Source organism: Zootermopsis nevadensis, unplaced genomic scaffold, assembly GCF_977971745.1.
Source record: "Zootermopsis nevadensis isolate Lab colony 2312 unplaced genomic scaffold, Znev_1.0 Znev_ptg000030l, whole genome shotgun sequence".
In the NCBI taxonomy this organism is placed as follows: Eukaryota; Metazoa; Arthropoda; class Insecta; order Blattodea; family Termopsidae; genus Zootermopsis; species Zootermopsis nevadensis.
The window spans coordinates 22952890-22979828 of record NW_028259162.1 but is presented as its reverse complement, the minus strand read 5'-3'; the positions used below and the strand labels follow the sequence as shown (position 1 = coordinate 22979828).

The following is a 26939-nucleotide window of genomic DNA, read 5'->3' as shown; positions in this document are numbered from 1 at the left end:
AACTGGTTTAATTTATTTCCGAACTATAATTAGTATATGTCCTAAAGCCACTTTTCCTACCGTCCTTGCTACATCCTGCTTCGATATCTCGATATAAAGTCTGGTGATATATGTCAAAGGAAATATAAACTGTTTATTAACCGTAGATGCTTTTATAATCTGTGGTGTTTTCTGTGCTTTGCCCATTGGGTGCTGTTATGTGAAAAGTTTTTTACAAATTTAGTGGTTATTAAACAGGATGGAGCGGCAAAGCCCGGATTCTTCAAGTTTGGTGTGTTGTGTTACATTGGAATGTCTGAATTCGCAGAATTCGATGTGCCGTAGAACTAATTTCAAAACCGTTACACTACGTTTAATAAGGAACGAATTTCGCGACATTTACATTGAGCTACAAAATAACAACATGAGTTGCAAATATCACCTGAAAGGGATTAGTGTTCACAAAAAGTTTGTGTCAGAGGGTAAGGCTTCCATCCATTTTTCTGAGCAGAATATTGTGCTCCTTATTTTTAATGCTCCTCCGGTCCACTTAATGGCTTTCTTGAGAACCATGTTAATCAAACTGTCTGCGGCCAGGGGGGAATCGAAAGTGGGGCCTCGGGCACAGTTGTTGTCCAGCAAGCCAAAAAACCTGGAGGAGATCAGCCCAGTGAGCATAAAAGAGATAAACCAGGTGAAGAAGAAGGTGGAGTTCAGCTCCATAACACCTCCAGGCACCAAGAAGAGACTGTCACAGGGACAAGAAGGCCACAGGCTGGTATGTCTCATCATTCCTGTGATAGGTCACTGGGCAAAAACTGTGAATGAATTGTGAAATATTGTTGCAGGGAAAGAAGTTGTGTCTGTCACTGCCACTTGGCCCTGGTTTGCTGACGCAGGAGCAGAAGGAGGTGCTGGATGCAGCACTCAGTGGAAGGAACATATTCTTCACAGGTAAGCTGTGTGCATTGGTGTGTGAAACTTCCTGTTGATGGTTTGTCAGGTTACTATTGAAAAACGTTTTAATCTGCTGACAAGTTGTGTTTGGTAGCTGTAATTAAAATCAGGGTCACTGTTGAACAACTACAGCATGGAGCCACTAGACTGTAAAGAGCAATAGGACTGACATTTAAACAGGTGGAAATGGTGGACAGGTTATATAATATCACTATATGAATCTTAGTTTTAAAGTAAGAAGTCAGTAATATACCACTAAATATGTTTTTACTGAACCTAAGAAAGAAAGAAATATGTACAAAATTTTGTAAAGGAAGACACACAGAAACAGGAGGATACTGTCACAATTGACCTGCAAGAAATATGTAGGTTGTGGCAGTTGGAAGTGATTTGAACTGCTTAGTACCATGTCAATTGGCAGGCTTGACCCTTTGTGGTCCGATGTCGGACTGAGTCCACCACGTATTTTACGAATTTTATATATGATCTGGAGTCAAACTGAGGCTGGCAAACGGTGTCAGCATATCATTCAAGCCTTCTTCTTTGCACTAGTTCTATCCTAGTTCCCCTGGTAAGACTTTGTTTATCTTATAATATTGAAAGAATGCAGGAGAGAAATGTCACTTTATTCTGACACCTGTCCAAGGAAGCCAGGATTCCACACCAAGTGTTTTGCCATACATTATACAGTGTAGGAATACCATCGGGTGTGTAGCTGCCATATTTACTTAGGATAGAAATATTTTGTATCTGATAAAGTTATAAAACAAATATCCCATCTTCCTAGTATGAAATTCTGTTTTGTATATTATTTCTGACCCATAGAGCAATCCACCACTGATATATGCATATTCATTCGTCTTTCATCAAGCATTATTTGTGTGTGTAGTGACTTCATCTTTTACACTTCGCATTCTGTTTCAAATTTATGGTACCGAACTTAATCTTGAACTTTTGGAAACAATCAGTGCAAAAGGAAGCATAGCTCTGATATTATGAAATCCAATGCATATACGTTGTATATCTGCATGCAGTAAGAGATGTTTAGACATCGACAAAGTCATACCTGTCGACTTGGTCTTGCTTTATTCTCTACCGAACAACATCAAGTAGAAAAGCAACACTTACTACACATCTTACTAGCGACAGTGGTACAGCGTGTGAAAATTTTTTCACATGGTCAGTATTCAAACAAGAAGAACTGTGATCCTCTCAGAACATATTTTCACCAGATTTAGCAAAGTTTCTTCTGTTTCATGCAAGTTATAAAAGAAAATCAAAGCAGGTCATAATAGTAGTTGAATTTATACATCGTAGTGGAACTTAAAAGGGACCACAAAGGGTTAAGTATGGATTTTAGGATTTAATGCCACAAGCAGGGTTAGTTAGACTGAATGTCTTCCATCAAATGACAGTCGTGTTTGTTCACAGGCAGTGCTGGGACAGGCAAGTCGTACCTGCTGCGCCGGATCATTGGCGCTTTACCTCCAGATGTCACTGTGGCCACTGCGAGCACAGGAGTTGCAGCTTGTCACATTGGAGGAGTTACGCTGCATTCATTTGCTGGTAGGTTGGCTGCATGTTAAATGTACTTTGGATTGGGGAGAAGCCTCTTGGTAAGTGGTCACAACTCAAGAAGGGTAGGTGAGCATTGAACACCTGACTCTTATAATGAGATAGGAGTACTAAGTGTCACTGGTGCAGATTCCCTTTCCAGGCTTAGTAATCTACATTTATCAGCGGCTGTTGTCAATTTGTTAGAATTCAGTTTTCGTTGCTTCATTGAAGTTCAGAAATTAACTGCAGGTTTAATTATTCTGTTTAAATATGAATGTAACAGTGGACAATCTGTGGTTCCGAAAGAGCTGCGAGCTCGCTCTGGAGGGGAGGTTCCGCCTAACTCCCCTTCCTGGCTAGCAGATGCGGGCTGTGGGTGTGGCTGCCGCAGAATGTTCCAGACGCCTCATTCCCCTCCTTACCAGAACCTTCGAGTAAGCGTACCTTCAAGATCCTTGCTTCTGGAGCATTCCGCGACTGGGCCGGCGAATGTAGAAGGTGTGTCGGAGGGTCTCTCTGGTGCGGAAAGAATGGAACAACAGAGCGAGTGTTCTGGCAGTGAAGTATTGCGAAAAGAGTGGCAAGAGTCTTGTGTGGGGTCTAAGGTGGAAGAGAATGAAGAGAGTGCGGAGCCATCAAGCGGTCTGGTGTGGCGCTGAGCGAAGCGTGAGGATCGGCTGCGAGCGTGGAACACCGGGTCCGTGGGACCGTGGCGGCTGAGGAGGCAGCATGTCTAGTGGTGTGCTATGGGCTGAGGGCTGTGTGTGTGAAGAGCGCCAAGTGTCAAGTGTAGAGGCAGAGACCCAGAAACTGTAGTAGGAGAGATTTGCCTGTATGTGTGGACTCTGTAAACTGATTTATTCCCAAATAAATCAGAGTTTACGTACATACAGCCCATAGTCGATAGTTGTCAACGTCACAATATATGTGTGTATTGTTTTACATTGCCATTTCAAGTTTACTGCAGAACTTTGCTATTTTTATATTTGGAGCTATTAGACAATTAAGGAATATATGATGATGGTTGCTAATGATGATGACAATATAAATATTGGAAAGACCTTGTCATTTGCTGAAAGAGGATAAAGAAAAAGCAAACGAAAAGATACCTCAGTTGAGGCAGTCAGTACGCTAATAGTTTGTGTTTAGAGATCTCTGATTTTCAGTGTATTTTTTGTTTCCCTGATATATTGGCAATACAGCCCACCTTCCCATGGTGCAAGCACCCAAAAGCAGGATCGTTATTAACACTGAATCACTGTGAAAACTTAAAATCAGTTATGTAAATTATGTTTCAAACATTTTAAAATGTTACCTGCTGTTGCTAGTTGAGATTGGCGACTTTAAATCTTTATGGCTTTGCATTCGGAGGATATTGGCTACATTGACTACGGAATTTCATGGCTTTCCTTACTCCATTTAAGCAAGTTCTGGGGTCATTTTTATCATTTCTGAAATCCTCATTCTCGTAATCATCTGTTTCATCATTTCCTAAAAGTTAAAGTGTAAGAAAGGATCCAGAAACCATCACAAAGCAACAAAGTGTTGTTGTTTGTTTCTATTAATGTTAGTTTTGTCATCATCATCATCATCATCATTGTTATTATGCAGTGGTTTTGATAAGTGATCACATAACCTACAAGGGGTTAGTGCTGCAAAAGCGGTCTGTGTTTTTTCCGCACTGCATTTTAGGGCTGTTATTTGTAAGAAAGGACTTTGTTAATCTGAACTGTAGGAAGTTATTTTTTTATATAAAGATACTGTTTAAAGTTTTCGTTACTCCTCTCAAAGTTACCAAAATCTTATGTGTGAATAATCATTAGAATTCTGGTTGTGATTTGTTGCAGGCATTGGCAGTGGACAGGCATCAGTGGAACGCTGCATAGATCTGGCAAGAAGGCCTCACATTCAGCAGGCCTGGCGCAAGTGTCGCCACCTGATAATTGATGAAATCTCAATGGTGGATGGCTTGTTCTTTGAGGTGAGACGTACAACGTTTTATTAATTGAAGTTGTAGTGCAACGGAGAACATGTATTTTCCAGGTAATTCTCTATGATGTTTAAAGCTTAATTAATTGTAATAATATGGCTTTGTATTGATGCAATAATTTTTTCTTGAACTCATAACATGAAACGAATATGTCATATAATAATTGGAGAGCTTAATGATTTCTGTATTTTGTGTAATGGACTCATTTTTATGTGATAATTTTTGTCTTATAAAATAGAAAACATTTGATTTAAACCTCATGTTAAGTTTGGGTTATGTTGATCCAGAATGGATTTTCCCATCTACTTTTAGTGTAAAGGTCACTGCCATTTTAATCAAAATCTGATGAGTAGTTTTGGAAGTGAAACGTGCAGATAAGTTCTCAATTTTATTCAAAGAATTCATAAAAAGCATATATACAGATCAAACAGAGACTTAATAAGAGAATCTCTATTAAAAGAACGTGCAGTATTTGTTAAGATTGTTCTATTTATCCCAACACGTTTAATCAATATTATCGCATTGAAGTTAAAGCTCACTTAAGTAATGTTTCATAATTCAGTCCGTGTCACAAAGAAAACAGTGTCTACGTTATAAAGATTGGGTCGTTAATGTTATGTAGGAGATAATTGCTGTGTACTGTGGGAATCGCGCAAAGCCCATAAATTTACTCTGGCTAAGTGCAGTCTTAGTGAATATTAAACAGGGTGATACATATATATATAGTTTACCTCTGGGTGTTTAATTGATTACATCATCAAGGGATTGCAGACTTCAGTTTTTAAGAACTTAACATTTGAAATTAATTGTATGAAAAGTTAGAATTGGTTGAAAAACTGAAGCCAAATCAGTGGAGGTAATTACAAAATTTAAGATGTGAAAACAGTGGAACATTTATGAAGAAGACAAAATTCATGAACTTCAAACTAATTATAGAAACAAAAATATTGTAAATTTATAAAGAGTCATAAATGAATGGCCAGGGCAGTGGCCACGCGGTCTGAGGCACGGTCCTCGCGTGCACGGCGTCTGCGACAGTGGGTTTTAGTCCCGCTCAAGGCGTGGTTGATTGCCCGTGTCTTCTCTTCCAGTCTGGTGGGTAAAGACTGGCCATGGAAGGCAAGGCGATACCACCGTGGTACTTTCACAAGAAAACCCCGAAAGGGGTCATGACGGTCAAGCTGACCATGGACGATGAAAACAAAATGAACGTTAGAAAGTTTACCAACTTAGAGCTGATATTATCAAAGATGAGAATTTTTATCTGCTAGCAGATCCTTGCACGGTTTTTGAATAGATGGACAAATTTCTTTAACCTGGTGTTAAATGCTTATGGGGGTCGTGATATTACGCAGGTAGACATACATACAGCTGAGATATTAGCACCATAACCTAGCCTTTCTGAAGTGGAAACTGCTATTGAGAAGTCAAAAAAGTATAAATCCGCAGCTTCCAGCTGAATTGAGCAAAGCGGGAGGTGAAACGTTATGTTTCAAGACACGCAAACTTTTTTGCTCAATGTGGAATGAGGAGGAAATGCCACATCAGTGGAAGGAATCTCGTATTATTGTACTGATTCGTAAGAAGGGTGTTTCGACTGATTGTAATAATTATTGAGGAATCTCCCTCTTATGTTGTCCAACAATCTTTTGGTGAGGTTGACTCCATATGTTAATGAAATAATTGTGGATCATCAGTTTTTGGTTTCATCTTAACAGATCTACAACTGATGAGACTTTCTTCATTCGCCAGATACTAGAGAGAAGTGGGCGTACAATAGGACAGTACATCAACTATTTATAGACTTTAAGACTCACTTAAAAGAAAAGCTCTTTACAATATTTTGCCTGAATTTGCTGTATCTAAGAAGCTAGCAAAATTTGTGTAGGTAAACATTTTCCTGATACTCAGTGGCCTGAAACAGGGAGATGCTCCATCACCGCTGCTTTTCAGTTTTGCCTTAGAATGTGTCATCAGGAAGTCCAAGGAAATCAGAGTGGTTTAGAATTGAATGAGACACACATCAGCTCTTTGTCTGTGCTGATGATAAATACTACAAAATCACTCATTAGGGATAAATGCAGAAAGTACAAGGTACATGATCATGTCTCGGCATCCGAATTCAGGAAAGAACCGGAATATAAGGACAGCCAATGAATCGTTCGAAAATGTGACAAGTCAGAATGACATTCATGACGAAATCAAGAGGAGATTGAATTCAGGGAATGCTTGCTCTCATTCGGTCGAAAATCTTTTGTCCTCCCGTCTCATAAAAAACTAATTATTAAAATATATGGAAGTGTAATTTTGCCAGTTTTGCTGTTTGGGTGCGAAACTTGGTCTCTCTCGTTGAGTGAGGAATGAAGATTGAGGGTCTTTGAGAACAGGGTGTTGAGGAGGTATTTAGACCTAAAAGAGGGGGAGATGGATTATGGAGAAAACTGCGTAATGATGAGCTTCACGGCCTGCACTCCTCACCTCATACTTTTAAGGTTATTAAATCGAGGAGGATGAGATGGGCGGTACATGAGGCACGCATGGTGGAGAGGAGGGGTGTTTACAAGGTATTGGCTGGGAGGTTTGAAGGGAGGAGACTACTGGCAAGACCTAGGCGTAGTTGGGAGGATAACATAAAGATGGACCTTGGGGTGATAAGAATTGATGGAGTTCCATAAAGATAGTGGGCTGTTCTTTGACAAGTCAAGTATACAATTGACTTTTCAGAGAATATCCTGCACCATAGAGTGAGTGATGTTAAGTTAAAGTATCTTTTATTCTTCTGTGTAAATAAAAACATTTTAAATTCACTGTATATGAGAGTTTTATATGTATAGATTTTGTAGAAAATGTAATGGCTGTAAAAAACAAAATGTGATGGAAATTTATTATATTTTCACTTTTAATTCATTAAGTAAAATGAAACAAAAATTGAGCTTGTTTCGTGTACTTAACAATCTTGCTCCTGTCCTCTCTTTACAGCAATTTCTGATAATGGAAGATAAAGATTCAACATGCCATTGGATCCTGTTCTGAGCTGCATCATTCTAGTTCATATTATCAAAACCTATTTCCAGTTTATATATTTTACATCTTTTGTTTCATCTTATTATAGGTATTAACATTCTGAATAAATCTTTTGTTTTCCCCATCTGAAGTACATCTCCAGTCCCGTCCATGTGTGAAAAAAAAGCTTCATCTGGATTCTGGTGTTTATGAACAGTTCATGACTTTCTCAAATGTCTTCGCCTGAGCTGTGACATTGTCCCTGTTCCTCACAGAAACTGGAGCAGGTTGCACGTGCGGTAAGGGGGAACGACAGCTCGTTTGGAGGGCTGCAGTTGATCCTGTGCGGAGACTTTTTGCAGCTGCCGCCAGTGGTCCGGGAGACGGGTCAGAAGGGAGTCCGCTTCTGCTTCCAGAGCCGCGCGTGGGAGAAGTGCGTGCACATCAGCTTCGAGTTGACTCAGGTTTACCGGCAGTCGGATCCCGCGTTCATAGATATCTTGAAGAATGTGCGCATAGGCAGGTGAGGTTGCGCTCTTAAAGAAATATTTTAAAAATGAACTTTCATTTCACTGAGTTCCGGTAACTGTTCAGACGTGAATACTGTAAAGTGACAGAGATGAGAATACCATCACCACAATTTTATTATCAAAGAACTACTTTCACAAAATGCCTTCGGGTTTGGAGTCTTAAGTGTGTAGTAAGGTAGAGCATTTGTTATGTATATATTCATATACTTCCTTTAAGTATGTGACTCTACATAAGGTCATGTATGCTGTGGCAAAAGGAATATTTGGATGTGATTTACGTAGACAGTAAAATTAAAAAATAAAATCCGTCGCGTAACAGCCCTCTGAGAGCCAAAGCTGACTGCTGACCTCACGTTCACATGCCTAAGCAGAGGTGAACGATCATCCAGCCAGACGAACCCCCAGCCATTGCTAACTTTCCTGACCGGATTACGCTACCCATACTAGCTCCCCAATTTCCTCACGATCCTGGGTTGGCACCGGTCCCATACACCGGTCGAAAGCTCGTGAGAAAATTTCTTCTCCCCCGAGACTCGAGCCAGCGCGCATTCCGTATCGCCGGTCCAAAGCATGATGCCTCATACCACACGGCTATGGCAGACAGTATTCCGATGATAAAAGTTAAAATTGCTCAAAATGATACATAATCACAATTTAAAAATATGTAGCTTATTTATAGCTAAAAACTTATAGGTCATTATTCAAGTTGGGAGCGTCGATAAAGTCGACATGCCTCAGTGAAATGTACGTGGTTTCAGACAACATTGTGTGATGTAGAAGGCTGGCTGCTTGCGTAATGGAATTTCTTCGTCAATTCTAGAATCCTAGGAAGCAAAACTTTGAGTCCCTTCATGATGCCAGGTGATTCTTGATGCAAAATAAATTTACCTACTCACTTTGAAAGGAGGGGAATTCTGTTTCCATTATTCTGTTCATTGATTGTTGTTGAAGATAATTAATAAGCAAGACACCAAAATTACTAACATCTGTACAGAAATGTTAAGATTTTTTAAATGTTATGAAAGAAGAAATCTTGTTTTTGCAGAGTGACACCTGAGATAACAGCGCAACTCATGTCTACAATGGATCATAAGGTGGAGAGTGGAGACATTCTAGCGACGCAACTGTGCAGCCATACGCAAGATGCAAATCTGATCAACACCAGCAAACTGAATAACCTTGCAGGTATCAACACTCTTTCCTTTCTCCGTGCCTGGCCTTCGAGGCACGCGCACACCGGCACTTGCAATCCAGTTCGTTGATCCTTTTCTTCATAATGGTGTAGAAGTCCCGCACTTTTGATCTTTGGTTTTATGGAACGCTACTACTTTTTCTCTCGCTATGGTCTGAATACCTTCCCATGTTATCTTTTATTCTCTGTTCTATATACATTTGGATTTCGTTGTTTCTTTCAGTGATTCGCTGCAGTAACTTTTGGGTCACGTAAAAGGCCGGGATTTCTCGACGTTTAAGCGACTATCTTCCGTGGCATCAGTCTGATAATTCTTTTGATGATTTAACACGTAAAGGCATTCTTATCTTTGGTTTCTAGTTGAAATCACGTCTGTGAATAATACTGGTGTAGACTGTATTACCGTGCTCTCACGCAGACGTGAACTGCCTCCAGGTGCGAGCAGAACGTTTGAGGCGACGGACAGCGATCTCTGCTCGACGAAGACGCTCGACCAGATGACCCCTGTCCCCAGTTCCTTGGAACTCAAAGTTGGAGCACAGGTGATGCTCATGAAGAACATGAACGTGGCAGACGGCTTGGTGAACGGTGCTCGAGGCGTGATCACCAGTTTTGATGACAAAGGTACGTTGAGTGCTAATAGAATTTATGGCGATACTCATTGCCTTAGAAATGGCTGTTAGTGCTTGGGCTGGGCCTGATCAACGCCCGGTTTTATCCCCCTCGGCGCGATGTTTAACGATTATTATTGGGAGGGTAAACGGATTCTCACTGAAGGCACCTCCTGTAGTTCGGAATCTAAGCACGATAGAAGAATGTTGTCTGGACCAAAGTTACTTTGTTTTGAAGTGGAGGTCGTGGTAATAAGTTCCGCAACACCAAAATCTGTCGTGGTTTCAGTGCCTGACAAAGTCTGATGTAGCTCCAAAACCAAACTTACATGAAGAATGCACGAAGGCAAAATGTGTTTGCTTTGGAGACAGTTTTACAAAAACTAAGGCCACAAACATGGAAACTGCCCTGGGTTCGAGTCCCGGTGCGCGACCCTCGGGATAATATAGGATGCGACAAGAGCCCAGGTGATAGGCTTTTTGACTTTCACACAAGAAGATGCCGTCTTTTGCGCAGATAAGCCTAGGAATGCCACAAGACAGACACCATATTTAGCGTAGATTGACCTCGGGATGCGATCCTATTGGACGTGAAAAAGATAGGCAGGTGTCGACCACCGAGCTTCAAAGGGCTAAACGAACTTGAGTTCTTAAACGCGTTACAAATATCTCGGGCGTGTAACTCGTGTGGGCGAAAGTAATATGTTGGAGAAATTTAACAGAGAAGTGTCTCGGAGAGCGGCGATCGGAAAGATACCGTTAACTAATAGGGCAATGCTTAAAATGATGGTGCTTAACTATGTGTGTATTATAATAAGCCTCTGAACTGCACTCTTTTGTCCGTACCCTTCAAGACGCACCTGGCGTCTGTCGTCATGGACAATTTATTGAAACTAAGTGGCACTTCATTAAAAACGCTAGGCAAACAGATTCGCGTATTCCTTAGTTCCTTTTACGATAAATTGAATTTGGCGTTATTGCTAATTATCTGCATAAAATTGTGTAAATATTGCATCATGCAGGGTAGTACAGCGTTATAGAAGTCCGCAGACTGCAGATGTCGTGAGTTCCGTTCGTCCCATTTAGAGTGTCGGGTGGCGTCGTCGTTACGTCATATTTTTGTGTCCTCGTGTTCCCTACGTTTAAGTAAGCGAGGTTATGACGACGTACTTGCAGGTTGGTTAGAGAAAATACAAAATGCACACAGAAGAATTCATTGGGAAATTACAAGATGGAGATTAGGGGATGATATTAAAATGGATAATAGAGAAATTTTGTCGTATTCTGTTATCATGGAATAAGTCCGTAGTTCTCAGGAGCTAAGTGGCTTTACTCCGAACCTTGTTTCATTTCCACACGTTGAGCCTAATAATTATTGTCGTCTTTCTGATCGTTAGGTCTGCCCGTCGTGCGATTCTGTTCGAAGAGGGAGGTGGCTTTGAAGCCCGAACGGTGGGTGGTTAAGACGGGCGGCGGGGCGCTGCTGTCACGCAAACAGGTCCCGTTGCGACTTGCCTGGGCGTTCTCCATTCATAAGGCTCAGGTATTCCACTTGCTTTTACCTCGCGGCGAACACAGTTTGCGACCTGATTTGTCGTAGCGCTTGATTTTGGAGGCGCTCGCCGACATCTCAAAGGAACGCGTCGCTTCTGCCTTCGGCATAGGCGGAGGTGATTGGTCGTAGGAATTGAAATTCGGTAGCTGCCCCATTCACCCTACCCTAGGGGCTGTAGACTCGATTATTGCGATCAACACTTTTTTCATTTCTGTACTTGAGCAACTGGATTTTGACTGAAAATTTGAAAAAAGAAACTTAAATTACAGGGAGTCATGTGTTATTTAACGGCACCGTCAGTAGCTCACGCTGTGTAGCTTTAGTCATAAGATGAATACTGAAGATTGAATTGGAGAGGCTGTGGCAGAAAATGGTTACAGCCTCATTTAATTTGCTGCTATGGAGGAACTGAAGAAAACCATGAGAGACCTCAGGATAGCCAGTTTCTGGGCCAAGATTTCAACCCAGGTCCTCCCAAATGTAAGAAGGAATAATAACCACTCGACTGTGAAATTTTACATCATAATTCACGGCGCGGTAGAACTCGGTGAACGTAGATCTTGAAATTATTTGAAACGTTGTGTAATTAATTAAAGCTGTAACACGTACGACTAATGATTTCAAACTGAGCACTTGTAGAGATGAATCGTATCTGGTGTAGCGTTAAAAAGATAAAGTGTTGATGGCATTAATTGCTTCAGAGCGGAATGGACAGATTTCAAGCAATAGACTTGCATGTCGTTACAGGGGTGCCATAAACTTGATTGAAAACACCAGCATTGAGATTGTTGAACATCCTGTTTGTTCCGAAGTGCGGACGTCTCTTGGCCTTTCAGCTTTCTCGTTTGACTTCGCTCTGGGTTCGCTGCAAAAATTAAGCAAAACTTCCGGAGAAACCACGATTGTTCCTGATTGACTGAATGTGCACTGACATGCACTGTTACCAACTGAAGATTCTAAAAATACTGAAGTTAAGTAGTCGAGAACAACTAACAAGATGGCTTACCGAACCCGAAGGTTCATCACCGAATTAACCAAAGCCCTCCACCGGACCCAGTCTCCTTCAACTCCTATCTCCCATAGTTCCCGCCTGAGATTATCCTCCCATCTATGTTTAGGTCTCCCCAGAGGTCTCTTCCCCTCAGGCTTCCCGGTGAACACATCTTGCCCCATCCATGCGCGCTACATGCCCAGCCCACCTCATTCTTCTCGAGTACGCGTAAGGCCCGTCGTCAGCTCTGTGGCGCGGGTCGCGAGGGGACCCGACGCTTCGCCGAGGTGAGTCCGTGTCTTGTTATTTATTGTAGGGACTGACTTTGGACTGCGTCGAGATGTCCCTGGCAAATGTGTTTGAGGCGGGTCAGGCCTACGTCGCCCTGTCCAGAGCCAAGGGCCTTGACACGCTGAGGATCCTGGACTTCAACCCCAAGCACGTCTGGGCAAACCCCGACGTCCTGGACTTCTACGAGAAATTCCGCAGGAAGCTCCGCCAGACGCGGATCGTCCCGCTCGGCAGGCCCAGAGTTTGACGACTGCCGAAGCCAGGATTTAAATTTTGCTCTTGGACTGCGCGATGATGACGCGGACCGAAACTGAGAAGTTGTAGAATTAAAAGACTGAAAATTTTATACAACGTTTGTCCGTTTTGTAATTTTTGTATTTTCCGTTTATTAAAAGAGTGGACCTTCCCTCCTGAGTTACCAGGGGTGGATGGTGGTTGACATTTGCAGCTATTCAAGGGACCAAAAATGTTCATAACCACACAAGTCCACTGTAGGATTCTATCAAACGTAAGTTCAGTCGAATTCAGATCATCACAACCAATTTTCCTCCTTCCTGAATGTCGGTCACTTTCCGTGAAGTTTACATTCAAACTCTTTCAGATCATTTCTGTTTCCATGCACTTAAAAATTATTCTGGGCAGGCTCTTTAAAGTTTACTTTCGTATTGGCTGTCCCATTTGCTTTCAGTGCTGACGTGCATAATTTGTACGTATGTTCATCATCTAGTTCCATACCGGAACCCACCACGGAAAATATGCATCAGTAGTGCGTTCTTGTTTCAAGAAAAATTGTTCAAAAATTTCGTGGCTTAGTTTGATACTTGGACAGATGCAGAGGTTACGTACACGTGGAAGTAATTGCCTGCATTCAGGTAGTATCCTATGAGGATTAACAAACAAACAAACAAACAGGCTGTTTCTTTATTCTTGCTTTGGGCCTAGTGCACGTGAAATTGGTTCTCTCTTCATTACGAGCCCGCAGTATCAGGGATAAAGCGACTGACAGCCACTCGAGAGCCATCTGGCGGCTTAACGCGACAGGAATTGTTCATTACGAGAGTAATCGCAACATGGATCGTCCATTAAGTGGAATCCAGTGGCGTGCAACGTCACGAAACAACACGTAACTTCAGAAATTTGCGACAGGTACGAGCAAAGGCGTCTGAGAAAGCAAACGATTAATAGCCGAAGGACTTTCATTCGTTCGTCGGCTCCTTTTCCAATTGTCGGATCGCGAAGTGTCGATACGTCAGCATCTCGGTGAATGTAAGCTTGCACTCGAGTGTACACGAGAGAGATTAGCGAAAAACTATGCACCCCCAGCATTTTGGAAAAAAAAACTCCCTCGTTCTTTGGCTTTCACCAAATAATTTTGATGTGACAAAATCAAGGACGATGAGGTGGATGGCAATGCAACATGCATGCGAAAGCTGAGAAATGCATTCGAAGTTTTGATCGGGGATAATGAACGAAAGACAATTCCGAAGGGCCCTAGCTTTTTACGTAACCCAAACATTCCTTACCCTCACCTGCGCCAGATGAACTGAGGTTTCCACATTCTGTATCGTTTAGTAACTCAGCATTTCGCATCGAACAGTGAATTTGTCAGTTTTCTTTAGTTCCCAGAGCAGACTTAATTAAACGAAATGTTTTAAATTAAAATTCTGGCGTTCCCAGTCGCCCGTCTTATTTGCTAGTGCTGTTCTACAACCAGAACAATCTTGGGTTTCGTACGTCACACGCTAAGCGGGGCTGGGGATCATTAAATCGCGACACTACGTTAGAAGCTCCAGGAAGTTGCTCGGAAAGACCTCTTTTACCACCACAACCCCCCCTCCCTTCCATACCGTCGCTGGTGCATGTTGTCTGGTTTGTCTTACGTCGCATTTGTGTTCGCCATTCCCTTCGGTCTGAGCACCTTGCCGCAACGTCGGGATAGCACCGCGTGCAGTTAACTCGGCCCTGAAGACTGCAGCCCTGGCTTCCACGAAACGAGGACTGACATCAACGATGCTCTCTGCTGCGACTCGTTGTGACAGCCGTTTTCACGTTGAGGAAGTGGCCGTGGTAAGTACGAATTCTTCGTGCTCATGAAGTGACTCGTGTTTCAGTTGTGGTGCCTCGAAGTATAGCGTCCTGTATGCTGATGAGGCTCCCTCCTGCCATTCATTGCGCTCTGGCAGTGTTCGCAGGTCAGGTTGTACGGACGTGCACTTCACTCCAGGTCACTTACTTTCGGGTGCTGCTGTAGGATCGCTGATATTCATGCAGCGCCATTAGCTCATAATATAATGATAATTGTTTCTGTTTGTTGAGTAAGTCCCTCGAAATATGTTTTATGCAGACTGAAAATTCGTGGCTAAGAACTCGTGCATTTCTTGATTCTTCCGTATTTTCCTTCGTGATTCACTCGCTTGAACGTCTTTGATGGAATTATTTTAACAAGATGAGAAGAATGCACATTGTGAAGTTCCCATTTTCGTACACGTAAATCCCAGCTTCAGTTTCTCTCGATGGTCGTATTCATTTCCCTGGTTAATTTTAAGACGAAAATAATTGTGATTTGTTCCTCGCTAACAAATGAACTGTGCTTTGATAGTAGAGTCCTTCGCTGCATTTTCAGGGTTCGACTGATTCTCCCCGCACCCAAAATTCGGAGAGGATGCTGGAATCTCTCTCTCTGGTTCGCTAGCCCCGGGCGGTGCAGGTAGCCGCCTGCCTCGGCGCTCTGCCTGCCGCGTTGTAAGCACGGCAGTCGTGCGTTAGACGTCAGTGAGGTAAGTGGTGTTACGAATTCGTCCTCAAGTTCTATTTGTTCCTCAACGACTTGTCTGTTTTCTCATGAGGTGAGTCTTTGATATCGGACCGCTGTATGCGTTGGCATGTTTTATTGGTTCGACCGCCGCGGCTTAAGACCCCACGACAGCCATATTGAATTTTATTATAGCCTCTGTCTTGGCAGGTAGCCATTTTGTGAGGCGTGCTGAGAGAGAGAGGGGGGGGGCGAGATCTCTCGGCCATATTCATTGATACATCAGTCTATCCCTAAAACCAGTGAAGTTTGCTCAAGTAATAGAAACATCCCCGCGTTCCAAGAGATTAGAACAGGGTGCGCGAGGTGGTGCTTCGACGCGATTTCTCGGGAGACTGGCCAACTTGTAATGTGTGTTTTGTTTCTTCAGATAGCCGCAACCCACCAAGATTCCCTAGATAAAAAACCACTAACCTAACCTAATATTATGGTAGGAAAAATTACAACTCCAAACGTGACTTGCCACATCTGGCTCACGTACGGACCCTGATTTCACGCAGTCGGTTATTGGTGAAGATAACTTCTTAGTTCGTTTATTTTATTTGGAGGACACACACACACACAACTGCCCACTCGGGAGGTCGGCCATTTCATTTCTTTGTTGCTTGCGAGACCACAATTTTCCAAATGCTGTGCCGCCACAGTTCGAACTGTTGCTCTGACTACGGGCTTACACTGTCAGCAGGAGCGGGAAGCCATAATACGTCATGACGTGTCTTATCGCAAAAAGTCGTGTACGCCTTTTCCTACTGCAAAATGCTATCTAGTGTCATTTCTGAGTAAGTCGTCTAATGCCTCCGTGACACACCACAGTATGCACCGTTTCGTGATTTATCTCTGTACAGTCCAGTCCAGTGCATTGTTCTGCGTAGGAGGTACGCGTCTTCGCTACTGTAACCGTGCACCTCTAATTTAGGCGGTACGTAGAACTTTTGCTGTCTCATTTCTCTGTAAATATTACAAATTTTGCAGACCGTGCTGAGCTGTCTTGTGTAGTTTCTTTGAAAGCTGCAGAATTCGTGTGCACTCTCCCTTCGTTGCTGGAAAATTTGTATTGAAATTCAACGCGAAGATTTCCTCCGTACGTTCTCCCTGGCCGTCGCCTTGCCTTGGGGCACTCATTGCAGCTGCCATCTAGCGTCGTACCGAGTTCTTCGCCAGTCGTGACAGCAACAAACAATTATCCGCTCCTCAGTTTGAATTTACTTACTTTCAGCTGTGTTTCGGACAGTGGCGTCTGCAGATCCCACGAACTTCGACCTTGGGCTGAATTGAACTCGCGTTCTTGAAACAAGGAAGTCGACAAGATTACAGTTTTAAAAATTCGTACTGTCTGGAACAGCTGTTATCATTGACTTCGCAGACCTGCCGTCTGAAGTAAGTTCCACTTGAACAAAAGTTAAGTTGCATTACTTCGTGACATTTTCTCTCTCTGCACCTGGGTTCGGGGTGTGGGTGTGCCCGAGACCGGCACCTGTCCTTTCACCCGCCCAAGGCAGTGGGGTACTCAAGTGCATGTAAAGGGAACACTCCATGACGTGGGGTTCGTCTGTAATGGTATCTTGCGTTCTGTGCTACCGGAATTCATTGAAGTGTAACCGCTCGGAAGACCTGGGCGTAGGTGGGAGGACATCGTTGAGATGGTCCTCAAGGAGGCAGGAGTCGATGGAGCGAACTGGATGCAGCTGGCTCATGACGAAGTCTGGTGACGTACCTTCGGGTTCCGTAAAGAAAGTGGGTTGTTCTTCGACATTCCGAGTTTACAGTCGACTTTTCAAAGAAAATCACGCACCTTAGGAGTGAGTGAGTGTCTAACCAAAATCTGCAGATACTCGACCTCCAGAAAGTATCAGGGGGTCCTTTACCCTTCTTCCGTGTATATTATTTCTGAATTTTAATTTTGGCCAAAGGGAGCGAATGCCAAGTAGTATTCGAGATTTGAGATTCTCACAGCGCTGAAACTGTTTTGCGACTGTAATCTTGAGACTTGCAAGGAAAGCAGGAAGTTCGAAGCGTTAAAGGCAGACGCCATCTTTCCTCCTTCACCCCGCAAGTCTCAGGATTGCAGTCGCGAACAGTACATCTTCAAGGCAGAAGCGTTAGTTGAGCAGGGCGATCAAAGCGTTCAACTAATCCGAATTACTTTCTTGGTGAGGCGGGAATGAAACCCCAAACTGAACTGTAATTCGCTACTTTGTGTCTTGTTTCGAAATTGAGTCATGGACTTTTGTAATGCCATAAACAGCAGATGTGCAGCACTGTTGTATTCTTGTCTGCCTGCCCCTCCGCCACGCCTACCATCAGATGGGGTTGCTTTGACAGCAGCGACCCCTGTCGTCTTTGATTTGAACAAAAGAAATGAGAGCGGATCAGCTTCATTGCAGAGACAAATTCCGCTTTTTAACTGGTTCGAAGTTGAGATAAGGAAAAACGATCCATGTCCGGGTGGTGAGATTGTTTTCCAGCTACAGCTCTAATGCACTTTACTGCCAGATCGCGTGCATTTTATGATCTAATGTTTGATTATCGTTAAGTTAGGTCACCAGGCTCGTCTGTGGGAAAATTAGCTCGCCTATTTTTCTTAATCATGGGTTTTAAAGGAAAGAATGCGAAATGTCCATGGCTGTTAAAGAGCAGGTTTGTCAGTACTAGGAGACTTTGCTACCACGTCCGGTGGGCCTGTTTTCCACCCTCCCAGGTCATTAAAATCCCGGAGTGAATCTTTTTAAAAAAGTTTTGGGTTCACACGAACGTATCATAAGTTTACTTTTCTTCACGTGGGCCAGTGTAGTTTTCGTAGATACTCCGTTTTGCCCAAAGCATCTCCGGCATCTTCACACGTTCTCCGTTGTAACAAGCGTTAAAAGACTGCAATATAGGCGTATGTGCTTCCCGAACGCTTGGTCCGACGCTGCATAATCGTCGATGTTTGTAAAATGCTGCAGATCTTAATGAGACCAGTGCGGAGCAGCAGTCATGCCGGTGGAGGGCGCTGCTGAAGCCTCGGGAGGCCCATCCTCGTCGTCCGCTGCCCTGGACGAACCGCTGTCACTGTCCTTGCCAGCGCGCAGCTCTTCCTCGTCGTCGTCGGCGCGCGGGGGCCCCGGGTTCGAGCTGTACCACCACCACCTCGTGGGCGGCCTGCACCGCGAGACTTCCGCCTTTGTGCCAGTGGTGCCTCAGCGTTTCGTGGCCTACCCGCCGCTGCTTCTGGATGACAAGACGGAGGGGCGCAAAGGAGACCCGGGCTTCGAACTCATGGCCCTGATGGCCGACAAGCACAAGGAACTGGCGCTGCGCGAGGCCGCCGCGGCGGCCCATGCTGCAGCGGCCGCCGCCATGTTGCTGCCCCATCCCCACAGGGGACAGCCGCCGCCGCCTCGTATTTTGGAGGGTCTTCCCGGGGCACCACCACCACACCATCCCTACGGTCCACCAGCTGGGATCTTCGCCCCCGGAGGGACCGGAGCCAGTCCCGCCGGCTTCCCGTTTCCCGGAGGTGCGAGCGGAATTTTCCCCCCGCACGCCCACGCTCACCTGGACCGCAGGTTGCTGCGCGCCCCGGGCCGGGCGTCTCGCCCCAAGAAGCAGTTCATCTGCAAGTTCTGCAGCCGGCAGTTCACCAAGTCGTACAACCTGCTGATCCACGAGCGCACGCACACGGACGAGCGCCCTTACTCGTGCGACATCTGCGGCAAGGCGTTCCGACGCCAAGACCACCTCAGGGACCACAGGTAGGGGCTGCAAATTGTTTCTCAGACTGCCGCTAGTAGGCCACGATCACTTCCTTCCAAGTCTTTGCCAGCTAATGGCGATGTAGCTGGGTCAGGTGAGAGAATGAAGCGGTCCGTCTCGTACTTGGAAATGCTAAATACTTCGACTCGTGGCTTGCCACAACAGATTTGAAATCGTAGAAATGAGAAATATAAAGTATTTAAGGTTGGAAAAAATCGGGGGTTAGTACTACCAACCCTCCAACCCCAGGGTGAAGGAGCTCTCTGTGTCGCTTTCCACAGATATTCAGCACACATGAAGAGAAAATGAACGGCGAAATCCAGGCTCTGTGCCAGAGATCGGAAAAAGGAAAGTCTGTTGGTAATTCGGCAAGTTGTCTGCGGTGAACGTGCGTGCAAGTTACCCTCATTGCCCGGGCCAGAATGAACAAAAGTAGTTGGTGTGGCTTTAACAAATTTGCAGGTTTATTTTGAAGCATGTGGCTCCATGAGTGAGAAAAGCAGAGGCATCCTTCAACACTTCCCAGCTTTAAAATCATTTAGACGAGCTTCGGATTCACAGGGTTAATATAAAAATTGCCATTTTATCTAAATTGGTATTCTAATTTTTAATTGTAGCCTAATTGTTACCTAAACATAAAATTTTCGTGTCAGTTTCTGCTGAAAAGCTAGTACAGTTGATCGATTTACAGCGAGTGGTGTTGGCTGGTCCTAGGTTTCCGATTTGTTGGTTGCAACATAACCAGATATTTAATATCGAATTATATCGATGAGCGATTCTGAAAATAAACCAACTATGCTTTCTCCTCTCGTACAACAAACCTTGAAAGCAATTTCCCATTTTTTTATGTTTACCGGGATAGCCCACTCACTAGGCTCACCCAGTGGGTAACAGGGTTCATTTCTCGGGAGTCAACGCTCACCTCCATCGAGTGCCAAGGTTAAGAATGCGTGGAGCTGTATCTCCTCCCCCATACGCCTGCTTGTATTCGTGGGTTTAACCCATGAAATAGGCGAGCGAGAGGTATCCTACACTCGACGTGAACTGCGCACCAGCGAGCGGGCTCTCGAGCTGCACGATTTTAAATTGACGACATGAAGATGCAGTTTGATAAGGCGTAACAAACGATGACTTCGGATAGCGGCACTTCAAGTGGTTACGGGATGGTCGTGGGTTTCATCTAAATGATATTTAAGAATTCGGTCCGTACCGCAAAGAAAACACCGCACAGCTCCATTACAAAGATCAAGCCGTGAAGGGTAGTAATCGCTGTTTATTCTGAAAATCGTGTGAAACCCAAGAGGCGCTGAATTTGCTGACGGGCTCAGCTACTGTCAGCTTTTCGGGAAGGACTCTGCCCGCCTTCGTTGCAGGCGGGGTCAGACGCCAAGACTGTCGCGCGGAGGTCCTCGGCGTGCGTGTGACTTAGCATTCCTGAGCGTGGAATGCGGCGCGTTCATCCTGGCAACGCTGCAGCGACTGACTGACTGATGCTCCTGCGTTGCGGTTCGAATCTCGCCCGAGGCCAGTGTCAACAGTTGGCTGGCAGTCGTAAAGTTTCGCTGTTCATCTTATAGAAGAAAAGAAAATAGAATTTCGCTTTGTGCAGTCGGACTTGACAGTTCTTGAAGTGTTAAGAATGACACCAAAGAGTAGAAATTATTATCTGTGAGTTGAATTCCGGAAACGTCGTCTGGTTAAAAATAAACTGACTTCACGAAGCAGAGGCTTTCGGAAGCTGATAGTCTCTCAGCTAGTAAAGAAATATCTCGTCTTTCAGAGGACAGAAAAGGGTTCGTCACCGTGTTAACAACAGTCTGTTACTGCCCCATCGTCCTGATAATATTTGTGGAAGGGAACAGTTGATGGCGCGTGCGAGACGGAGGATGAAACTGATAAAATTTTAATCTCCTCTTAATTTTTCCGTGAAACTCGATCCCTTGTCAGAAGAAATAACGTGGAGGAGGGTGAGATGAGCGGGACATGTAGCACGCCTGGGAGAGGTGGGGAAGACGGGAAGCGGCCATTTGGGAATGTAAGGAGTGGATAAGCGTTCGGTGTTGCAATTAATCTTGGAGGTTAGGATCCAGTGGCGTGCTCTTGTGTCTTTCGACTCCACGGAGGCCGAAGAATTGCTTTCTAGTTGAACTTCTGTCAGCAGCTCAAGACAAAGAAGACCCTGCGGCGTGGAGTTGGGATAAAGGCCGGTGATTCTGAACACGATCGCGCAGACGCCACTTGTTGCTAATAAATGTAACGGTGGGGTTGGTATTTCGACTTTTTTCGCCGAATGACGTAAGGACTCGCCTCGTTTGCGGTTTGCTTAAGATTGAATCAGAATGGACCGACCGGATTGGTCTTCTGGGTTGAAACGCTGTGTATTTGTTTTCCGCCACGGAATTACCCTGAAGATAGAGGGAGTGTGTTCCTCGAAAACTTTGGTGTCCGCAAGGCTGGAAGACCCACCATGGACATACTCATTTGCGTCGATGATTCGATTCGAGATGCATGAGGACCGCAGCATTCAAGTTCCAATGAAAAGTTAACATCTCTTTGGGGCTTGGCGGCCGACGTTCGATTCTCGTCGGGGGTACCGATTTCTCTCCTCGCCGTCGCATCTAGACCGGATCTCTGGTTCATCCACCGTTTTGCTGTGAGGTATTGTGGTTGGAGCCTGGTTGCAGAGTTAATTTGCCTCCGTCTGGTCAGTTCGCGTCGCTGTAGCCCATTGGGATTCTGACCCCTGGTCACGAACGCAAACACCGGCATCCCGTAACGTAATGGCTGTCGGGCTGTTTCCATGTGCGCGGAGCGCAATATTTACTTACGACTTGACGGTAATCGAACACAGGAGCTCTGACCCCGGACCTGCCGACGATAAATTTAGTCGCCCAGCGCCGTGCCATGGTGTGAGTGGCGCGACGGGGGGCGTGACTTGCCGACACCTGATCCAGGGAGGCGAACCGCGCAGAAATCATTCATTGTCTTGTGTTTGGCACCCAGTGGCCCGCCACTCGCTGCCTCCGATATGTACAGTACAAAATAAGATAAGATTTAAGAGATTGGTGGTTGGCGTTCACAATTCTTTCACCGCCGACAACCCAGCGTGATTTAGGGTTTCTGTTCCACACGGTTGATGCGCCGTGCGTGTTAACATCCACTTCATAGACATCGAGAACCAAACGCGAACGCTGGCACATTCTTCATAAAACGCAACCTTTTACTCCAATTTATAGGGAACGCAAGGCACTCTCCTCCCGAGTCCCGGCGTTCATGGTTTATGCACGTTTCATTTTCACGTACAACCTCCCCCTGTATTTTGAGTCTCCTGCCATCCACGCGATCTTCATTCGCTGCTGCCCACATTGTCTCTCTGGCGGACTTGTATGTCTGCTGTGGGGCCCGCGGGCCCTTTTCCACGCGTGTCCTGTGCGCTACACGTGCAAAGAAACACTTGCCAGCCTTTTCAGGTTTCTAGTTAGAGGAGAACGTCACGTGTTCTTCCCAGACGTTCGTGTCTTTTTTCCTTTCTAGTCCTGAAAATCAGTCTTAAGTGGCGGTCTCGTGCAAACAGCAAGGAACCTTTTGGTCTTTGGGTACCTGAGCGACTGTCAGCTTCTCAGGAAGGGTCGTGCTTCCTTGTGTTCCTTCATCAGTGTTGTTTGTTGTAACAGAATCTTTGTGGTTGTTGTGGACCTCACAACACTGAGGTTCCTGCACGGAACTGCCGTCGCCTTCTGTGAACTTCTAAAGTAAGGGAATGCTCACACGTAATTGGGGCTGCAGCGCTGTCTCCTTCATCTCGCGTGATTTCAGAGATGGAGACGTGACGGCTGTCGTCCAAAATTTCATGAAAATCGGTCATTCGTTTCTGGTCCTGTAAAAGGGAACGCGCTCAGTTTCCACGAACTGTTCTCGCCACTTGTCAGTGGGGGCCGCCGTCGGACCGGTTCTTGGCTCTGCCAGTGCTACCAACTGCTCATTAAGATGCCACCAGCTTGATGTTTAAACATAAATCCTTTGTTCCCGCGCGCACTTCCTGTTCGACGACCTCGGGTTCTAATTTCCGCGGCCAGCTGCATTTCGCTGTTGGCCTCGCGCGAGTCTTGACAGAATGGTGCTCCACATCCAGGGGCCAAGAGTTCGATCCTTGGTCTGTGGATGTCAGTCGCTGTAATTCAACCAGTGTCCAAGCGGTCTGAAATGACTCAACAGGAATCAATTGCTCGTGAGGGCAACGGAATGCAGCGGTCGGCTGTTTCTTACCTGCGCTGGCCTTCTCGCTCGCTCGCTCGCTCGCTCAGGTAGAGGAGAGGACCGGTTTTTATTCACATCAGAGCGTTGTTGCCACGTTCTCCGTTTGATGAGCTGCGGTCAGTGTATCAAACATTGGAATGTCGTGCGTCCCAAATAATGTTCTTGAAATGTCGCACTTAATCACCAGAATGCCGGGTGAAGATTAATGAGCAGGTCCTTGAGAAATTTGAACAAATTCAAATAATGGGGTACGACAATTTCATTCATGAAGAAATTGAGAATATTAAATTCGCCAAGTGCGTACTGGAGTCTCGTAATTTGTGTTTCCCATTGCGTTGTTGATATCGATCTAATACAGAAGCAAACTTTGGGAAATACGAAATTTCCGCAAATGTTTTGTTGGGAAAACTCGTGGTATAAGCGAGAAAAATATTAAGATGTATTTTGAAGAAATTGGGTGTTGAAATTTCGACTGGATTAGCCTGAATCAGGACCGGCACAAGTTGCGACTTTTTGCTAACGGGGTGTTGCACCTTGCAGTCAAGTGGGTATTGGCCGGGGTTTCGTAGGGGCTTTCTGCTGCCATCCTCCTGGTGCCGCATCCCAAAAGACAGCCATCTTCATACTCGTCCCCGTGGGAACCTGCTATCTCGCCAGGATGATGAATCAGGAATTTGTTGACCTGCGTGGTACTGACTGCTGGATCGGGATTTGTCTGGTGTCTAGGCGCTTACGAGTAAGAGCGACGCAAGCCATGACGAATTTTCTGTATAAAATAATGCGAAACCAAATTTCGGCCCAAACAGGAACCACGCTGCGTTTGCACTGGACCTTCCAATTGTATTCTGGTCGATCTGTTAGAAGACTTTTCAATGCCATTCATATTTAGAGTGACATGTTTCGGCCCGCAAAAGGGGTCATCTTCAGGCCCCAGCTAATCCTACTGTCAATACGAACGGAAACTCCTGGTACACTGACGCCCAGAAATCTGTTTTCCAAACTTAATGGTACTTCAAAGAAATGCGCGTTGACATTTGTTGTAGGTGAAGTTTTAATCGATGAGTATTTAAAGTGTGAAATTATTCTTTGAAAGAGAATAATTTTGAACATTGACAGTTTTTACCTCTAAATGCAGGTGATGTGAGATGGAACGAATCAGGACTGCGGAATTCAGAAAGTAGGCGTGTGTAAAAGTGCGGAAAACACTATAAACGCATGTTAAGTATAAATGTCCAGATTAAGACAGAATCGCAGTTTGATAAGTTTACAGTGAAAGTGTAAAAGCGACTTACGAAAACAAGAAATATATTAATTTCACGTCTTTATTAAGAATTCAAAGACATTGGCGATATAAGAAAGTGAATTAAGTTGCTCTGTGCAGTTCAGGAGCTGAGACAACGCCTGTTCATTGCTTTTGGCAAATTCCTTTTCTGTGCTGTCCTCTTGCGTACGTCATTTTCGCTTTTATTTTGCTATTAATTAAATACCTGAAAGAAAGACCCGTTGTAGGTCCTGCGGAGATGCGCTTCGATTCAATTTTGGAAGCAAATTCTGGGGAGGAGAATTGTCATTTTGGTTCCACGAACTTAACGCTGACAGTTGCAGTTTACTTCAGTCCATTTTTCATGTGAAACAAAGTAACTCTCTTCGTTCGTGTTAACAGCTCGTCTTCTGTAAATCACTTTGTGTGGAAGAATGTGAAGTAATTGTTAAACGATGCTTATGTGTAGGAAGAGGGAGAAACGACACGAGGGCAGGACTGAGAGCGTGGAAGCGACGATTTGGAAACGTGTGAGGAAGGAGGCCCTTTGAACGGACCTCAGTGTACATGAGAGAAAAATATTTAAATTAATTTCAAAGACGATGAGCGAGGGTTCGCTGCGGGTTCTAGTGGATCCTGGGTTCGACAAGAGACTTGAAACCCTTGACCAGCTGAGGCTCTGTTAGCTTCTGCAGACAAAATGTTAGAAAGAGGACGAGTCTGAAGCTGGGTGGGGCTTTTGACGGTTGACGGCTGTCTGTTGCAGGTACATCCACTCGAAGGAGAAGCCGTTCAAGTGTGGCGAGTGCGGGAAGGGGTTCTGCCAGTCCCGGACGCTGGCCGTACACAAGATCCTGCACATGGAGGAGTCCCCGCACAAGTGCCCGGTGTGCAGTCGCAGCTTCAACCAGCGCTCCAACCTCAAGACGCACCTCCTCACGCACACCGACCACAAGCCCTACGAGTGTGGCTCGTGCGGAAAGGTGTTCCGGCGCAACTGCGACCTCCGGCGTCACGCCCTGACGCACACGGTGGGCGACGTGCCGTCCGAGGTGCTGGGCGAGACGCCACCACCCCCGCACAAGGAGCCGTCGCCGCCCTCGTCCGAATGCACCCCTCCGACGCCTCGGAGAAGTTCGCCACCCCCCACGACGCGTTGCCACCACCACGACCCTTCAGAGTCCTACACGATGCGTCCCCCGCCCGACCCCCCGCACCTGCCACAGCTGCAGATCCGCCGAGACCTGCACAGGCCCTCTGCCACCGTGACCAGTCTGGAACCCACTCCGGGCACGAGCATGGGCCTCGGCATATTCCGGAGGAAGTTGCCGGAGCCTCCGGACATCCGCAGCCCGCGGCCTGACGCAGAGGCAGGACCGTCGACATCGCGAGACATCGCCAGGCCGCAGAGGAACCCGTCCACGAAGATGCACGGCTTCAGCATAGAGGAAATTATGAGACGCTAGCATTTCGCGCGTCGTTGCAAGATGAAAGAACCAAAGAGACCAGACGCTCTCATTCGGCATTGAACATTTTAGTAGGTCCGGGGACCTCCAGGACGTTCCGTTGTTGTTTACGATCTCAAGATGTAGTAGAATACAGAGGAGGGAGATGTCGCAACGTCGCCTCATCGCGCCCTGCACGAATGTACTAGAACAGTGAATAGCATTATAATTAATACAATAAAAAATGTTGCTTCGTTTTTAATCTGGCCTGTACCATAAATCAGAATGTTCTTCTCCCCTCCTCTCTCCGCTCGCTCAGATCCTGTTCCGTCCACTGCCCCGGGAGGCTTGCGCATGCGTCCAGGAACAAGTTTCACGGCCCCTCCCTGACGTAGTTTACATAAGTAGAGCAGCTGCAGTGCCACCAACTTCTGAACAACGCTTCGTTTCTCGGAAAAATGCACTTTTAATTCTTTTAGGCTAATTTGAAAGTTGAACCTATTTTAAATGTTATCTTCGCTGTTTTTGTGTGTGGAGCGTTACAGAATGTTCAGTACCCGGTTCGATGTTTTCTGATGTATGTAGTAAGATTACAGTTTTCCGTGCGAGTTGTACGTTTAGTTTGCTTCGTGTAAGCAGCTTTTATACCGGGCCGGCACGTTTCGAAATCGAAGTGCAGTGTAGCCCCATCATCGAAAGTCATTCTTCGAAACCTGGCTCTCCGAAATGACGCTTTCAGTGGCTGCCTCGCCCTCGTGGGCAAATGCGTAGCT

At 45.4% G+C, this 26939-nt stretch overlaps 2 protein-coding genes across 7 annotated transcripts; both read left to right on the top strand.

Annotated features, from left to right (window-relative positions):
- The first annotated feature begins 157 nt into the window (after window positions 1–157).
- On the top strand, window positions 158–13107 carry Pif1 (Pif1 DNA helicase). 3 transcript variants are annotated; one of them, XM_087359014.1, is made up of 9 exons: window positions 158–757; window positions 828–933; window positions 2368–2502; window positions 4341–4474; window positions 7762–8009; window positions 9062–9201; window positions 9644–9832; window positions 11217–11362; window positions 12493–12669. In XM_087359014.1, exons 1-9 carry the CDS (start codon window positions 239–241, stop codon window positions 12529–12531), a joined length of 1656 nt encoding a protein of 551 aa, XP_087215140.1. In that variant the 5' UTR covers window positions 158–238; the 3' UTR covers window positions 12532–12669. The 3 variants fall into 3 exon arrangements, with proteins under 3 accessions (XP_087215140.1, XP_087215141.1, XP_087215139.1); XM_087359015.1 differs by lacking the exon at window positions 12493–12669 and adding an exon at window positions 12122–12486; XM_087359013.1 differs by lacking the exon at window positions 12493–12669 and adding an exon at window positions 12682–13107 and having other exon boundaries at window positions 159–757.
- A 201-nt stretch (window positions 13108–13308) lies between these two features.
- LOC110839920 (uncharacterized) lies at window positions 13309–26428 on the top strand. 4 transcript variants are annotated; one of them, XM_087359017.1, is made up of 5 exons: window positions 13309–14723; window positions 15280–15433; window positions 16685–16845; window positions 18414–19202; window positions 25488–26428. In XM_087359017.1, the coding sequence occupies exons 4-5, from the start codon at window positions 18445–18447 to the stop codon at window positions 26185–26187; spliced, it is 1458 nt and encodes a 485-aa protein (XP_087215143.1). In that variant the 5' UTR covers window positions 13309–14723; window positions 15280–15433; window positions 16685–16845; window positions 18414–18444; the 3' UTR covers window positions 26188–26428. The 4 variants fall into 4 exon arrangements, with proteins under 4 accessions (XP_087215143.1, XP_087215142.1, XP_087215144.1 ...); XM_087359016.1 differs by lacking the exon at window positions 16685–16845; XM_087359018.1 differs by lacking the exons at window positions 13309–14723; window positions 16685–16845 and having other exon boundaries at window positions 15418–15502.
- Window positions 26429–26939: the final 511 nt, after the last annotated feature.